Source organism: Acartia tonsa, chromosome 11, assembly GCF_053477335.1.
Source record: "Acartia tonsa isolate MP-2025a chromosome 11, ASM5347733v1, whole genome shotgun sequence".
Lineage (NCBI taxonomy): Eukaryota > Metazoa > Arthropoda > Copepoda > Calanoida > Acartiidae > Acartia > Acartia tonsa.
In genome coordinates this window covers 30,568,697-30,586,966 of record NC_137270.1, presented here as the reverse complement: position 1 = coordinate 30,586,966, position 18,270 = coordinate 30,568,697, and the positions used below count along the sequence as shown (strand labels likewise).

Genomic DNA, 18,270 nt, shown 5'->3' with positions numbered 1-18,270 from the left:
ACTTTCTCTAATAGAAAAAGAATCTGAACCATTAAACAAACTTACAAAGCAATAAGTAAAATGTACAGAGCTAATTATACAAAGTTCACACATCTTTAAAAAAATATTTATTTTTATGTTCCTTGAGATATTGGCTCCACTTTTGAAAACCAGTTTTAACAACATATTTTCTGTTTTCATCCCCATATCCTTTGCAGTGAAACAAATGTTGACAATTAGTACCGATACAAGCCTTATATAAAAGTAACAGGATTTCTGTGTGTGTCTGTTCCTTAAGATCAAATTAAAGTGCCGCTAGGCAGACTTACTGTATGACTAACTGGAATTCCTGTAGAAACTTTATCTTTTCAAAACTACAATTGAAAGTGAGGGGTGGGGTCGACTTCCCCCCCCCCCCTCCCTTCCAACCTCAAGGGTACCTTAAGGGCCTCTAGGGGTATAGCCGCTAGTAATACATAATTAAACAAGCTCAGCGTACAATTTAATTTATCAATAATGGACGTTCTAACTTATATATATACTAGAGAATCTGTAATCAAAGGGGCAAGAGGGGCTAGAAAAAAAGCTTAAAATTATCCAAACCCTTAAATCTCAAAATAATATAGCTTAAAACCATCACAGGCATAAGTAAAGCTTCATGAAAGAAGGTTATTGAGATCTGAAGCTTCAGACAATAAAAAAAGCTTACTACTTTATATAATAGGATATATATAATATAGAATACGTGGATATTGTGAGCGATGCTCGCATACACTGATAAAAGTATTTCTCCCAGCTGGCTGATATACCTAACGATCCCCCCTCACAACTTTACTCCTGCCCCCATCCATAATCATGGATTAGCATATTAAGTAGATTAACAATTCTTATAACCAACAAATATAGAGTTGATACTATATCACACACTAGCGGCTACGCCTCTAGTGGCACTTTAAATTTTTTAAAAATCGTTACCTATCTATGTTGCGTTCAAGTCTCTATACATAATTTTTTTATTTTTTATTTTTGTGATTTCTCTTGGGAGGGTAGAAGTACCCTCCCCCAAAATAGTTATAAACCTTTCCGGGACCTATGAGAAGCTACCCTGTTACGGAGAGCCCGATCGGTTAAGCGGTTAGCGAGATCCTTCGGTACACACAAACAGACATCCTGTTACTTTATTATTAGGATTTAGAAAATTCTAACAAGCGAAATCTTTCAAGAGAGAGATATATTAATGTTCTTGTTAATTACAAAAAGATTTTTAAATTCAAATGTTTACCTATATCAATCAAAAATATATGAAAATTGTTCTTTAGAAAAAAAAGTCAATCCTTTTTTTTAACATATAATTTATGAATTAATAAGAAAAACAAGGATATGCACATTCATAAAAACAACCTCTAAAAATTTTAACAAAATCACTATATACACACTATGATGCTATGAAAGGGTAAAATTACATCTCAATTGACAAACAAGAAACTCCTTAGGTTAAACTCTCAACCCTTTCCTGAAAACAATTTCATTAAAAAAAGTACACTTTTTAATACATACATGATTTTAAACGTTAGAGGGGCGTGTTAAAATTTATACACCCCCTACTAAATCTGTAAATATGTAGAAACAAGAAACCCAGTAGCTACGCTACTAACAAAATGACTAACTCACGACCTAATTAACGAAAACCTATATAAAAATAATTATCCGGTTCCTTTTAATCTTTCCTTTGTCATGATAAATAATTAGGATGGACCATCATTTCCCCTTAAAAAAACGTAAACGTAAAATAGCAAAATATTTGGCGGTTTTCCCTAAAGTGTCTTGTTGGGCACCCCCCCCCCCCCAAGAATTTCAGTGGGCACATTGACTATATAAAAATATAGTAACATACATTTGGACTGAAGGACTGACTTTATGACATTAAATAATGCATTTAAAAATAGTATGGATTAATTTAGGACTGATAAAAATATAAACTAGAACTCAATACCTAGTTAGAATAGGTTGTTGTTAATTCTTTGAAAACTAACGTTTTGGCTAAAAAAGCATTTTCAGAATGCTATCATATGCTTATTTTTGCGTTAAGTACAAATTACGATGGCGGTAATGATATCACACCGATAATAAAATAGATAGTATTTGGAATTTTAGAAATATGACGCAAATTCTATTTTATTATTATTAAAATTATTGTAGAAGCAATGATTTTCTATAAAACTGTGTATAAAAGGTATCAAATAATCAAGCAAACGACTAAAAAAACACGTTTACAAATATTTTTGTTTTTGATGCAGTGCTATTTTTCAACATTGCAATAACTAAACATCTTCTATAGTTATTTTTGTTGTATTTTAGTTTACTTAAAAATAGTTTTAGCTTACTATTGCTGCGCTACTTATGAACAGTAATGTCCTTTTATATTCAATGATTTATAAAAAAAAAGATGTTTAGGATCACGGAAAGAAAACAAAGAAGTGGGTTTCGTCGTATTTTTTACAGTAGCTTTTGACAGGTTATTTTAATGATTGCCCCGCAGGGATAGAAAATTTGCCCCGGAGAGCTAAAGCCACCCCCCCCCCCCCCCCCTCCGCAGATCTAGGTAACTATCCAGATCCAGTTTTGGGGACCTCTTTCGTCTGCAAGCAAATTGTTTTCTGCTCTTATGTAGCGACTTGGCTGTGTTACTATGTATGACGCTATTGTCTGATATTCAAAGATCCAATTAAAAGTCAGCACATGGTCCACGAAATGGGAATATACAGTTATTTAACCACCTTCCACCTCTATTGCTTTAATCTAATAGTTGCCCTGCTACTCTTTTTGTCATGATTTGTTTTCCTATTGAGATAACGTCAAATTCAGGATCCAAAGGCTCCCATTCCAATTGACCTAAAAAACAGAGATTTTAGAAAGGAACCTTTATGGTTGCCCCAAATGATATTTTAAAGTCCTTTATTCTAAAATTAATTTGCTATCTGGCTGTGATTCAGAAAATTAATTCCATTTGTAATAGATTTTCAGAATCCTGCTCCCTTGTCGCTGGCTATCAGTAATTTCAACTCGTGTGCTCAAATAGACTGGCGTACAATGCATGCAAAATAAATAAGATAGCTGTTATTTTAAAAAGTATTCTTTACCTTCAGTAATTTGATCAGAAAGAGTCTTATTCAAGGATTGATGATTCATTTCTCCAATATAATGAATACCAACATCAAACTCATATCCCTAAAAAAAGACAAATTAATAATTCTTTGTTGTGCAGCTATTCAATAATCAGGGTATGTAGTCTGTCCCGCATATATAAAGTGTCTCTAGATTCCTCTACAATACAGACAAACACAGAGGAAAGCTTGCAAAAACATACACACAAAACAATAAGTAAATACTTTTGTTTTAAAAGGTAAAGGAAAACTACAAGTAACTAAGGGGGGGGGGGGGGGGGAATAGGCTGTGCTAAAATTCCGTAAAGGTGCGAGTTTTAAGGCTTAAAAACAGTAGTAGAATGATAATACTAACTAAATATGTGTATTTCTTATCGAAAAAAAACTAGGTATGGAATTTTTTTTTAAGTTAACATAAATTTTATCGTTTTACTACTGTTTTTAAGCCTTAAACCTCTTACCTTTACGGAATTTTAGCACCGTTTTTCAATCAATAAGGTAATTTTGTTTTTCAAAATTGGGGATGCATTACAAAACTACTTACTTTATCTATGAAAGTATGACAACAACCTCCTGCTTGATCATGTTGCTCTAACACAAGAACTCTCTTCCCTGACTAAAATATAAAAAATATATCAGCTGATCATGTTACTCTAACACAAGAACTCTCTTCCCAGACTAAAATATAAAATATATCAGCTGATCATGTTACTCTAACACAAGAACTCTCCTCCCTGACTAAAATATAAAATATATCAGCTGATCATGTTGCTCTAACACAAGAACTCTCTTCTCTGACTAAAATATAAAATATATCAGCTGATCATGTTACTCTAACACAAGAACTCTCTTCCCAGACTAAAATATATCAGCTGATCATGTTACTCTAACACAAGAACTCTCTTTCCTGACTAAAATATAAAATATATCAGCTGATCATGTTGCTCTAACACAAGAACTCTCTTCTCTGACTAAAATATAAAATATATCAGCTGATCATGTTACTCTAACACAAGAACTCTCTTCTCTGACTAAAATATAAAATATATCAGCTGATCATGTTACTCTAACACAAGAAATCTCTTCTCTGACTAAAATATAAAATATATCAGCTGATCATGTTACTCTAACACAAGAACTCTCTTCCCAGACTAAAATAGAAACAATATCAGCTGATCATGTTACTCTAACACAAGAACTCTCTTCCCTGACTAAAAACAATATCAGCTACCTATCAAAGGGACATAAGAACTTAAATAAATGTCCGACCCTATTCAAGAGGGATGAAATACATAGATGGTGATTTTTTAATCAAAGTTCTGCATTTTCTGGATCATGCTAGTTAAAAGGATCGATGTGTTTTCCATCAAAGTGCACAAAAATCCCCATCTCTTATTTTTTAATTAAAAATAAAACCAGGCAGTTTTTTCTTTTAATGCCTAACCCATGTGGGGCCTACATCTGTTGTGCCCAAACCCTTGTGGACTACCCTGTACCAAATAAATATTTTAAAAGTACCTTGCTCATAATAGCAGCTGTAGTAAGTCCACCTATTCCAGAACCAATAACAATGGCGTCCAATTTTTCAGGAACCTGGACAGAAAATTACAATGTTTTCCAAGGATAGCAAAATGAAAATCATAAGATTCATTCCATATTTATTGGACCTGAAGTGCTAAATAGTACAAACTACTGCTATGTCAGGTTAATGAAATATTGATAATAATACCTAATGGATACATATAGTACAAACTACTACTATGTCAGACTAATGAAATATTGATAAAGGCCTGCGCCAATAAGACAGGGATTGATTATACGATATTTATCTTATGAATTATACGTCAAAAATTATCTGTAATACAATACACAAAATTTCAGTATGGTTTGAAAACCGGTTCAATATCAGCGGATATTAATCGGTTTCAGTGACATACGGGAAAAGCTTTTGCCGACAAGAACAATAAATATAAATATTACTACGAAGACAAACCGATAAAACGGGTTATATAACGTACCTAACAAAAGTATTTTTATACCTTATCTTTAGAAAATGACTGAGCTATAACTTGATTTCTTTTCTTTTGGTCGTGTTCGTACTTTTTCCTGAAAAAGTAATTTTAATATTACTGTAAAAGATGGGTAGATGTTTTAAAAAAAGAAGATATTTTCCGACTCTAGACTATTGTGTTTTACTTTTATAAAACTAGTGGCTTCGCCTCAAGAGGAAGGTACCAACCCCCTACATATTTTTTAAAAAATTTTTGGGGGAGATTTTTTTATGCGTTGGGCACAGTCATATGTCATACATATATCAAAGATGTCCAAAGGGGGGGGGGGGTACTTTAGTGTTTTTATCCCCCCCCCCCCCCATCTAACTTTGAAACTCTCATTTTACCCTCTCAAAATAAAAGGCTTAGACGTCCGTAAATCAAAACTGAAAATACATTAGATTATTCCCCCTCCCCCCAACCTTTCAACATCTTCTTTTTATCCACCTAAAAATAATTGGCTTGGACGTCCCTCCCCCAAATTGCCGAAAACGAACACTGAAATTTATAAAACTATCGGTCAAGCCGTTTTTGACATCTTTGAGACATACATAATACACATTATGACATACTCTGTAACTTTATTATAAGGATTTGGCTTAATTCATTCTCTATTATTTTATTACCTGGGTTTTCGTTTATCCTCTTTGAAAGGGTTTACTGGGGTTGCTTGCATAGACCATCTCAATGTCTTAAAGATAGTTTTATTTTTAACATTTTTTAGTACATCTTCATGAACAAAGTTACAGTAGTAGATATGCTTCAATTCTACTTAGATTTGGTCAGAGTATCGTAAGTGAAATTAGGGTTATCAACAAACAAAAAACACTTTGGCTTCATGCTTGTTTTTTAATAAAATGATAATCAAACTACACCTTGATCGAAAATATTTTACAGCTTAAACACTCTTAAACCCAACTAATATTCTTGAATGCACACTCAATATTTTCTGTACGTCTGTACTACCGATTAGGTTCGCAACGTTAATGGTGACTTCTTTTTATTTTCATTTGATGCTGCTTTACTCGTGAACATAATAGTCCTTGATGCACCATACTATTAAGTCTGACCTGTATGACCAAGAATATAGAACATATGGAGATGGCGATTTTAATGGCCAATTTAAGGACAGGTACAGTGAACAGCCACATGAAATCCATTTTTATGGAGTCTGAAAAAAGAAAATAATTGTAGAGTAGTTACGCTTTGGCGATTTCTCTTGGGAGGGTGGTGGTACTCTAACCAAAAATCAGCTGAAAACTTTCCCTAAACCTATGAAAAGCTACCATGTAAAGGAGAACCATAGCGGTTCATTCAGAAGTTAGCGAAATCCTTCGGTACCGAAAACCAGTCAAACAGAAATCCTGTTACTTTATTATAAGGATACTACTTTATATAATAGGATATATTCTGGTGGTTTTAATTTCTTCTGTTGTATTCATTAGGGTATCTTGAAGATGAACAGCTAACATAAGCAGTCCCAAGGTAATGTTATGGGTAAGCTTCAGTTAGAAGAGCGAGCCTGACCTTATTAGGGAATCCTCTCAACAAATATTTGTCCTATTTTTCCACAGATTTCAAATCCATTTAATATAAACAGATCTATCTATTAGGTATGAAAATAGGAAACTTTTTCAATTAAAAATAAGTTTTGAAACTTGTTTGTGAGTTTAGATGTTTAATATTGGGAATAAGAATCAAAAAAATAATTTATATAAAAAATATTTTTTTCAAATAATTAGGATTCTCATTAATAAAAATAAATCATTTAGGTAATGTTTTTTTATAGTAGTTAAAACATTGACTTTTTATTATAAGGCCAGTTTATGGATCTGATAATCAGATTATTAGGTATAGCGTCTTAAACATCTCTGATAGTTGTAACTCATTTCTATACATAAGATGAAGTACAGAACAACATTAAAATAATTCTATAACTTTCGTCAAATTTGGAGCACAAGAAATGACTCTCTGTCCTTGTATCTATTGAAATTTGTTTTTTTTTCGCAGAGAAGAATTTGAAATAAGATTCCCTAGTAACGTCTTTGCTCTATTTTTCTTTAAATAAATTTTTTTTAATAAATATCTTCTTTTGAAAAACACGTTCATATCATTTGTTGAAATAGACCGTGTTGATTCATACCTCTCCCCCTTTTCTCAAAAAAAAGGGGAGGGGAGGGCGTCCTTATCATTTGAGCGAATACTTTAGATTTTTGCATGGAGGAAAAGAATGATGGACCGAAATTTTTAAAGTCCCCCAAAGTTTTATCATTTAATTAAGTTCTCTCCTGTGTTGACTTTAAACTAATGTAATTTGATTGGTTGGTTCAAAACTTTCCTTTTATAAATAAATTAAATCTACAGTAGGCTAGTTTTTATCTTAATAAATCGACCATTGTCTTATCTCTTAATATCCCAATGAGATTTGGGCCATTAACGCTAGTATTGTCAATGAGAATGTTAAAACTTTATTTTAAGAAACTATTAGATAATAAATCTTCCAAAATAAAATTCAGCTGAAAAAATCAGATTATTAGGTAAAAATAAAAAAATAAAATTTCTAATACTATTTTTTTCCTTAAAAAAAATATTAAAATAAAACTAGAAAATATGCAGGAGTAGAAAAAATAATTAAAGTTAATATGTTGTTTTCAACCGTACGGACAAGTTTCTTTTATAGAATATTTGTACTTTGTTTTTCTTATCTCTTAGGTAGTAAGAAAACAAAATAAGCTATTAATTTTGACAATTATGTACTTTTGATCTAAATAAATTTTAAAAGTCTTCGATTCGAAACGAATTTAAAGAATTCCAATCAAGATATATGATAATTATTTTTAATTTATGAAGGTATTGTACAAACACATGCTGTATAGTGTATATATGCATCAACACTTATTCTATGGGTTTAATTTTATTCACTTAATTATGGATTATTTATCAGAAGACAAAATATTACTGAATTAGTTTAGAAAACATGGACATGATAAGAAGATGTGTACAGTTGCCGTAGCTATGTAGTTTATACCAGGAATCCTCAGGGATAAGACAATGAATAATAAAAAGATACATAACATTACCAATGATAATGAACAAAATTACCCCTTTTGTACATTAAAATAATATTTGAAACGTTTAGAAACTACCAGATTTCAACTAACCAATCAAAATCAAGCAAAAGAACTCAAAGTTTCTGAGCCAACGAACAAGTGGTTAAAAAACTTTGGGTACCAGTGTAATTAACAGTCCCCCTCCCTCCCTGGGTTCATAGTTCAACCTCCAATAAGCAGCTTACATTTTTCAAAGTTGAAAATAAGCGGATTCTGTAATTTTGTTGATCGACACGACAGATCATACCAGGAATCTTATTATAGCCAAACTACCCATCCCTACATGCATTATGATAAAAACTATCAGTGCAAAGCATAAAAATTAACATAAAACTAAAATAATCTTATCTTTATTGCGCTTAAAAAGAAAATATCAGGTACATATAAAATATAATAAAAATAGGAAATATAGAATTTTTACTGTTTTCAAAAAAGATAAAGATAAAAAAAATGGAAGGTATTTTTAAAGTTTCATTATATTATCAGGAATTTAAAGGAAAAAGTTATTTTTAATATGTTTGATGGGTATATAAGTATAACATATTAATACTAAAGATGTATAAAACATTATGTATATCATTTTTGTAGCATGTTTAGAAGTTTCATTAATTCATCATATTTTTATTCTAATAACTTTTGTGAAGCCTTTAAAGTCATAAAGTTAATAAACAAGTTTTTTGACATAATCCAACATTTTTCAAGCATCAATCACACAGCCTTACATGAAACATATTCTTATAAACATAGGAAGGAATAAATAAACATAAAATGCTAGCATACATATTTTAAATCACCAGATCAAAATAACATTACTGGATTAATGATCACATTTTTTCGAACATTTTTAAAATTGAAATTATACTTTTAGCTTACAATGAGCAGGTGCTATGCCTTCAGTGTAATTAGTAACAATGCCTTATCTCAATTTAAAAATTGAACTTATAAAATTAAATAAACAAAGGTGAATTATCATAATTGTCGAAAATATCTTAGAAAAAGATACCCTTGAAAAATTCTATTTATTTGATTAAGACAGTTCAGGTGTGGCATAGAAACTGCAGTCATTAATCTGCATCCATAGCATCCTCTGAGTTACCATTCTGATGACTGCTGTGATCCTCATCCGCATCCTCGTACATCCCTGATTCATCCTCATTCTCTTCCTCATCCCCTTCTCCACCTTCCTCCTCCTTAAAATTATTTTTATATGAAGAGAATTTATCTGGATAATTTAAAATCAAAGTGTAGTGATCCATTTATCTATAATACAAAGTAGAAAGACGTCCGTCCGTCTGTCCTTAAGATCTCAGTAATCACTGAACCAATTGGATTCTACTCTTCAAGAAATATACGTACTGGTCCTGTGGTGGTTTTGGCAATAATCTTGGAGGACGGAACACCCCCAACCCCCTCAAAACCAAAAAATTTCCCCTCCTTTTTTTATTTGTTTATACCACAAATTAGAGCAGTTGCAAGTGGGAGAGGGTCCCTATTTCTTTTTAGGTAGGTACCTAATTTTTTAAAAATTACCTCCTGGGGGAAAGCGGCTAGTCCAAATATATAAGGTAATGAATTCCAATAACTTCTGAACCGATTAAGTTCTCTCTTTGAGAGTAGCTTTATGTATATCCATCCAAAAATAGTTTTAGCGTATTCTATTGTCTTTTTCTACCCCTTTAAATGCAGGGATATTTAAATGCAACTTAATAATTAAAATATCTTCGGATGGTTTTAGGCTATTTTCCTAATCTACCCACTTTCCCCTAGAGACTAGAGGCAAAGCTAAGGAATGGTAAAAAGTGAAATTTTTTTTAGTGCTCTTTATTTTATTCACTTTTGTTAACTCTCTACGACATATACTTCTGTATTTTTTCCCAAGGAGGGTAAAAAAATGTTTTCAGTACTCTTTAATTTTTCTTTTTCCCCCTCCCTTATATATTCCCCCCCCTTCCTTTTAGCAGGGAATCCCGTGCAAAATATAAACCCCTCTGCCCTTAAAATCCCTGGAAATACTAGTGAAAACTTACCTGTTCAGAATCGTCTGTGTCTGGATGTAGGGCGGCACACTCGTTCATAGCCTGGACAACAATAAAAGAGGTAATGTTTCCACTTTTATCAAAAACGCTGTAGTAAAAAATCGCAACCTAATTTACCAATACCAAGGTTTTTACAATATAATTTAACATTTCTACACGCACTAGGAAGTTTTAGCGATTTCTATGAGTATTAGGTTTTTTTTTCTCATTTTGAGATTTCAATGATTTTCTTAATGTTAAAGAAATATTGTTCTATTCACTTTTAAAAGTTATAAATCTATTTATCAACCAAAACATTATAATAAGTTTGATTGATTGATTAGCCATAGTTACTTAGGGTTTGTACCTAAGTAGTCATGGAGTAGGCTGAGACACTTTTGTATAGCCACTAGGGCTATCAAGCTCCACGTTCAAGCACATTATGACTTGACCCGCTATCTCATGAGAGCTACTCATTATTACCTCACCCTCGCCGAGTATGGCAGGTGTCACAAATTAAGTCACCGTAATGAATGACACTCTCCGTAGAGGAGCTTGGGATAAGGGTTGTACTGATATTATGTACTTGACTATTAAGTATCCAAACTTACTCAATAATTCCCTTCTTACACAACCAGGGGAAGTTGCGTGAATGTATTCAACTGAGAAATTCGAGTTGCCACATGGGGACTAGAACTCGAACTCTCATCACCGTAAGTCAGTAACTACTGTTGCTTCATAACGAAATATATAAATTTCAAAGAAAAATCTTCATTATCAATCGGATCTCTTGTATATAGAAGTCAATCAAACAATATTAGCTCGGTCATATTCATATTGTACTTAAACCCAGCCTTTCATTTGAGGCTACGCCCCTAGACGCAAGGAACATAGCCACTAGCCAAAAACAATGTCGGTCCGATAGCCAATTACTGGACCGATTTGTTCCTTTTTTTTATAAAAGCTGTCTATAGTTGTATGATGGTTTAATGCTATTTTACCTGGAACAGACTGTCGAGAACAGCCTTGTCGTCAGGAACAAATCTTATTTCAGTCATTCCACCCTCAGATTCATCCTATAAAAAATGGGAGGGTTAAAAATTGATGATATCTCGCTAGAATCTCCCTAGAATACACCATTTTGTGGGAAAATACATTCCTCCTTTAACCCCTTATATTATATCTAAGCAACTTACTTAGCATTGGAAAAAACAAAAATAAATTTGGCATTGAAAATGCCTTGGCCCCAAGCATATCTAACTCATAACCAACAAAGTCCCAGACAAGGGTCATGCAATCAAACGGTTGAATGTCTAAATTGCGTTTTGACCGTATAATCATGAACATTATCAAAATTTGAGAAAATATCTCCTGATGTATCACTTCCTCCTCTATATGTTATACAATACTCTACAAGTAAAATTAAGCAACCTCATTGTCCTCCATATCAGATCCTGCACTGCTGGAGGACGGGGTCATCTCCTGGTCCATCAGCCGTACGTCTATCATCAAATACAGACACTCCTGAACAGTGAAAATTATCGGTGGTAATGTTTAGACACTGGCACTGCTGATTTGAACAACCCAAACGAGATTTAATGATAGTCTCCAAAATTTGATTCAAACGTATGAGAAAATGTGTTTATAAAAACTTTGGGGACAACTATAAACACACAGAGATCTCTGCAAGATATCTTAATTAGCATGCACTGCACAGATAGCACAGACATATATGAGGCTTATATATGACAGAGGCACAGATATGAGGCTATTACATGAGGCTACTAGGGGGCGTATCCGCTAGTATTTATATTTACTTACCGCGTGAAACTGTGTTAAATCTCTACTGACTGCGTGCACAGCAATGTGTGGGTATTCCAAACTGAAGCCCTAAAACAAAACGTTACAGGAATTTTAAAGGTTTTAAACCGAAAGGACTATTCCAACATGCCAAAATTTATTATCAGCGATGACACGCTGCGACCTGAGTACAGAAACTTAGAAAATGTTTTACTAAGTATTTTATCTAGCAAACAATTTCTATTTTGAATTTATATTAAAAGCTGAGAATGATAAATCTTCCTAAACGCTAAAAATGAGACAAAAAACAACGACATAGTAGACTCCATTACATTTTAATATTGTGTACAATAAAATAAGTATATGAAAGCATCGCACCAATAATAATTAAGACCAATATCACCCCAATAAAAAGTTACAGAAAATCTTTAAGGATATTCAGTAAATGTAATGTTAATAAATAACAATTTTTACTTTTATCCAGAGTACAAAACGTGCTGTAATTGTTATTTATAAGAAAAATTAATAATAAAATTTTCTTTAGGTAAATGTTTTTGACAATACAATTTTTGAATTCACTGAAACAAACTTATTTTTTTCTAATAAATGTTCGAAATATTTTTTGTTTGTGAAAATATAAGGAAAACCTTAATGAGAAAAAAAATAAGTTTATTTCAAAAAATATCACAGACGCCCCCTCCCCATTTTTTCGAAATTGGGGTAGAACTAGACAGGATACTGTTAAAGGACTTGATTACAGGTATCATTTAAGAGACTATGAAAATTTTCAAAAGCGCACATTCTAGTAAAGTTAAAAGTTAATCCATATAAATCTAGCATACCTGTTACCTAAAGTAAAAGACAAATCGTCACAGTATAATTTAGAGAAAAAATATATAAAAGTTTTAACTTAAGCCAATAGTAAATAATGGCAAAATAAGTTTTTTTTTAATGCAACCATCTCGTAATCAATGATTAAATGGCACTTAGAATTCGAATTTCGATCAGAAATTGTGCATGAATTATCTTATTCCTTGGTAGGTCTATTATCCCTAAATTGAACAAAAAGTTGGAAAAGTAACGGATATAGGCTGGCGGCTCAGCCGTTTTGCCATTTTTTGCTATCTTAAGAGCAAATTAGTCACGAAACCTATCTCCACATAATACTTTTTGTTGCTCAAAAACCTTATCAAACATTTCTAGCCGGTAGCTGTTGGTACTAGAAATTTAAAAATTGGTTATTGCTATCATTTAAAATGAATTAAACCAAAAATATGTTTTAAAAAGTTGATTCCTGAAAATCAGTGTTGCGGATCCGCATTGATTGTATGCGGATCCGGATCCTCCAAATTTAATTTGGTCAGTGCGGATCCGGATCATTGACAATAAAAATATAATCACCAAATTTTTCAAAAAATATTTATTCCTTAATCTCGAAGTCAAAAATACTTTTAATTTTTAAGTCTGAACCTAAACCTTAAAGATTGGCTCTCATCACGAGAATGTCTTTGTAAGGGACTATTTTATATAAATTTAGGTAGATTTTTCCATAAATTTATACCCCAGGATCCGGATCCACAACACTGCTGAAAATAGGCAAAAAAACGGCTAAACGGCTGAGCCGCCAGCCGTTGCTTTTCCAACTTTTTGTTCGATTTAGGGAAAATAGACCTACCAAGGATGACTCATGAAAAATTTCAGATCGAAATTCGAATTCTAAGTGCCATTTAATCACTGATTACGAGATGGTTGCATTAAAAACCTCCCTCTTAGGTACAAGATTTAAATGTAATAATGACTTCTATATTGTATTAAACATACAAATTCTGACATACACTACTCATAGCTACAAGGGATCTCAAGAGATAAGACAATGGCTGATAAATTGATGCATTACCAATGATGATACACAAAATTACCCCTTATATAGATTAGTTGAAAATTTTCGAAACTTTACCTACTTAATAAACAACTAATCAAAATTCTTAAAAGTCCTCAAAGTTGTTAAGTCAAACGAACAAGAAAACGTTAATTTAAAACTTTGGGGACTAGTGTGATAAACAGTCCATTGTCCCCTCCCTCCCTGCTTTTCTGCTCAACTAACATTTGAATACCTTAGCTTGTATCCCAACCCAAGAGACTCTAGCTTCTGAGATATATAAAGTACCCATTCCCAAGCTTCTGTTATTCATGTACACCTCCACGCTGGGCTACAAATAAAAAATAGTAAATATTGATTTTTTAATATTCGTGGAAAACTGTCTATAATATAACACGATACATGATTTTCAGTAAAATTCAGAACCAGATCTAATCTAATCCAACAGATATTAATTGAATTCGAGGCCATACTGGAACAGTTGTTCATTGTATCGTAATATAGACAGCTTTTTGTGAATAGCCAAATAGAAAATTATAAACTTAATTCCTGTTTTTGTGGCCCCTAATATAAGTTCTTATAAAAGCTGTCTATAAGTGTACATAACAACTATGAATTTAAGATTTGGATTAAGCAAACAGTAACTATTTGTTTTTAGAATTTTAGAAAGCTGAAATGGCTACAGCACCAATATTTCAGAAGTTTTTGGTATTTAGATTAAAAAACGTATCTACTTAAATATCTACTATTATCGATAGGTACTTTATATTGGAAAGTAGGGATTGAGAACATAAATGAAATATCTTGAAGCTGGGGAAAATAAATCTTGTGCAGAATATAATTATACACCCCAGGTTGGACGTCCCTGAATTAGCCCCAAGCATTATTGTTTACCTGTGTTGCCTTGATACCTTCCTCTGGAGGTCCAAGATCTGTTACAACAACCATTTTTTTAGTTTTGGTATCTGAAACTGGGACAATTTTTACATACACACACATATCATAAATATATATTTATATCTCATTTGGAAACTTGATAGATCATATACATGTGAAATTTGGGGGAGTTTTATTTAATTTCGTGTAATCAGTGCGTCTTATATTATGCAAAATAGTATAGTATTTTAACTCGCATTAGCCAGTTGAAGGCCGAAGAAAAACATGTATTGATTTCTAAAACTCCACTCTTCAAACTATTTCCTTTTCAAAAATTATGTCCAAAACAAAAAAATATATGTTATAAATATGTCTTAAATGATCAAAATAGAGTTTCCAAATAAATAATCAATAGAAAAAACAAACAATTAATAAAATATTATTCTTAACATGTTATTCAATTAAAAAATCTTCTAATTTAGTTAAATATTCGAGATGAATAAAAATATAAATCACATTAATACATCATGGACGTTTAACATTCAATATTTATCATGCAAAGATTGTAGACACAAAATTAAGAGGGGGGGGGGGGGGGGGGGGTTGGCATTTTTTCTAACAGAACCAAATAAAAAAATACCGTAATGGAATTATAGTTACTTAAAATATGTTTGTGGCATGCCTGGAAGAAATGTCCACACTAATGGAAAATTAAAAAATGGGTTTTAAAATTAACATGTCTCTTGCTGTACTTTTTAAAAATTGTGTCTAAATCTTAAAAACAATAATTGACAATGATAACATTTAAGGCATTCAAATTGTCATATAAAAATATTAATTCTATCTTTAACTAAATATTTCCAAAAGTTCTTTTCAATCTAAGGTCCTTTAAGGAAACTTTTTAATGCTATTAAATATTGTCTAAAAAGAGGCAGTTTTTTCCTACTCTAAAAACAGAGCAAGTACTTAAAAAGTAAAAATCTTGTGAAGTTGTGAGTTCAGTATAAAATGCTTTGCCTTTCACCAATAATTTTAAACAATCAATATTTTTTAAATACATATAAATATGAAAGATTAATCGGTTACAATCATTTTTTTCTTAGTTAACAATCATCAAATAGTTTAATAAGTATTTTCTTTGTATATTTTCTACCAGTCAATAAAGATTGAAATAAGAAGGATTTCCTCATCCACTTGGTTGTCTTCTAAGCCTTTAAAAACGGCTGATTGACGGCCAAACGGCTTAGAGCACAACCTAAGTTTGCAAAATAAGATGAAATATATGTGGCAAGTAGTTTGGCCGTCAGACTCAACAGCCATTTATAGTTCTTTAAACAAGAATATAATGGGGATTCTCCGTATTTCAGACATTATCAACAAGTTTAACTATAATTATGATTATCAAAGTATCAAATATATGACTACAAAATGCCTCTCTTAATATTTATGTACCATGAATTATTCTTTTTTCGTGTATGACACGATGTTTTATCAAAAGTAAATTATAGAGCAATGTTTCAAAGAATCTTGATTCTTATTTTCAAAAAGATTTGAGGGGGAATTGGAGTAAAATAAGATGGCATTAAAACCTTCAAATTTTTTAGTTTGGCGAGCAATATTAAAAGTCGATGGAAGAAACCGTTTTTAAGCAGCAGCGGCAGCTGCAATGCCCTTTCTTTCTCCACAGTTTCCTTATTAAACCCATTACTATACCAAATCCCTTTACTGTTTTTCTAGTTCTATCTAAGTTGAATTTTCGCTAACTCCCCTTTTATTATACCTAATCGTTGCTCTTACAATTTACTTTTTCAGATCTTAATTTTGAACGTTAAATATGTGTTAATTACTTAAATCTTTGATATGATAAGGTAACAAGTATCAACATTAGTTTTTTTTAGGTAAGGGGACAGAAATTCAAAGATTTTTTCAATTGAAATCATTTAATGCTTGTGACATGTGTGAAATAAATTAATATCACATATTGCATTATAGTAAACTTTGTTTATTAAAAATCTTCCAAAATTCCAAAAAAGAAATCTTCAAAAATTGTAATATCAATCTTTATAACATTAATTTACTATTTTTTAATTGCTGAATATCTGTCCCTTTACCTAGATTATTTTACACATTTAAAAACAAATATGTATGATAGTCAAGTTAGTAGAAAAGAAAAAAATAATTTTTCCTAGTAATCAATTTGATTCCTAAAAGTATGGCCAGAAAAATGGCCCATGGACATGGACTAAGCTTTTAAAAATATATAGAACTGAGCTGGATCTTTAAAAGCGTAGCCGTTGCCGTAGTCGTGGTCAGAGTTACAGCCACCAACCTAATAGCGATCTTTAAATCATATTAACCACGCGTTGCCGTGGCCACAAAAAAAATGCGATCTTTAAATCATATTGGCAACGCGTGGTCGTAGTCGTAGCGTGGTTAACCACGCTAAAAGTGACCGCAGTCCGTTAGTGTGGCTAAAGCGTTGCTAAAGCCACAGCCATGACTACGGCCACGGCTACAGCCACGCCAACGGCTACACATTTAAAGATCCAGCTCAGATTAAGATATATATCTTTAGAAACAAGAACAAATCCATGAATATGGCATAGTCTAAAAAAATTAAATCAATACAATTGCTTTTGAAAGCCTATGAAACAGGGGTATACTATAATACCTGTTAATTGAAATATTTTTTTCAGTTCTAAATGTGATTTTTAAAAACACCCCTGAATTAAAATTAAGTGTAAAGGTGGGAGGGGGAAGGGAAGGGGAGGAGTCATTTTCATTTTCTTAATTCTTAATCCTAGCTATTATTCAATCTCATACGAAATTTTGATAATGGTGGTGTAACCCCCCCCCCCCCTCGCCCTCATTCACCCTTTCTTAAGTAGAGAAAAATATTATTGACTAAATAAATGATTTAATATAGAATGACACAAAAAATTAAAACAGTCACAAGTTAAAAATGTCAACTTGTTTCTAAAGTAAAACTAAAATTTTTCCAGAGTTACATAATGTTACTTGTGACTATTCGGATGGCCACTGAAAACTTAACATGATCCATAATTTAACATTTCTTAGACAGAAATAAACATACTGGTAATTTTTTTTTGTCAATTTATTGTAGGAGAAACTTGAAAACATTTGGAAATGTTTACAGGATTTTTGTTGTTGTTGTTAGGTAGTAAATATCGAGCTGTTATTGTCATCAATATAGAAAAATATAAGAGAGGATAAAATGAAGGCAAAATTCTTTGATATGTCAAATCCAAATCTCTGAATTAACCTCTATGTATGGAATGATAATGCTTTTTCACAAGAAAAATTTTCAGTATGTTTATTCCTATTCCTTTCATATTTGAAATGCAGTACAACAAGACTACCTCCTATTAAAATTAG

General features: G+C 31.9%; 3 protein-coding genes across 10 annotated transcripts in view; all 3 read right to left on the bottom strand.

The window, feature by feature from the left end:
- LOC145332731 (all-trans-retinol 13,14-reductase-like) overlaps nt 1-7,239 on the bottom strand; it is a 32,009-nt gene extending 24,770 nt beyond the window's left edge. Inside the window, exons 1-8 of the mRNA XM_080177776.1 lie at nt 6,265-7,239; nt 5,821-5,885; nt 5,183-5,249; nt 4,662-4,736; nt 3,688-3,759; nt 3,120-3,207; nt 2,823-2,871; nt 124-191 (exon numbers count right to left, since the gene is read on the bottom strand). Of these exons, the coding sequence (XP_080033902.1) occupies nt 124-191; nt 2,823-2,871; nt 3,120-3,207; nt 3,688-3,759; nt 4,662-4,736; nt 5,183-5,249; nt 5,821-5,885; nt 6,265-6,354 (574 nt within the window). The 5' untranslated portion in view covers nt 6,355-7,239. The remainder of the gene's footprint in view (nt 1-123; nt 192-2,822; nt 2,872-3,119; nt 3,208-3,687; nt 3,760-4,661; nt 4,737-5,182; nt 5,250-5,820; nt 5,886-6,264) is intronic.
- Nucleotides 7,240-8,638: 1,399 nt separating this feature from the next.
- icln (chloride nucleotide-sensitive channel icln) lies at nt 8,639-15,966 on the bottom strand. The gene is made up of 7 exons (XM_080178090.1): nt 14,893-15,966; nt 14,234-14,329; nt 12,141-12,209; nt 11,751-11,843; nt 11,321-11,395; nt 10,332-10,382; nt 8,639-9,494 (listed from the first exon to the last, which is right to left on the bottom strand). Exons 1-7 carry the CDS (start codon nt 14,995-14,997, stop codon nt 9,369-9,371), a joined length of 615 nt encoding a protein of 204 aa, XP_080034216.1. The 5' UTR covers nt 14,998-15,966; the 3' UTR covers nt 8,639-9,368.
- Nucleotides 14,970-18,270, bottom strand: part of LOC145332955 (rap guanine nucleotide exchange factor 2-like) — a 31,518-nt gene continuing 28,217 nt past the window's right edge. For 2 of the 8 annotated variants that reach the window (XM_080178078.1, XM_080178085.1), the window contains exon 39: nt 14,970-16,129. The gene's annotated coding sequence lies outside the window, so the exon portion shown is untranslated. Of the gene's footprint in view, nt 16,130-16,243; nt 18,258-18,270 lie in introns of those variants that run through there. The other 6 variants (XR_013884382.1, XR_013884383.1, XM_080178083.1 and 3 more) reach the window with 6 other exon arrangements.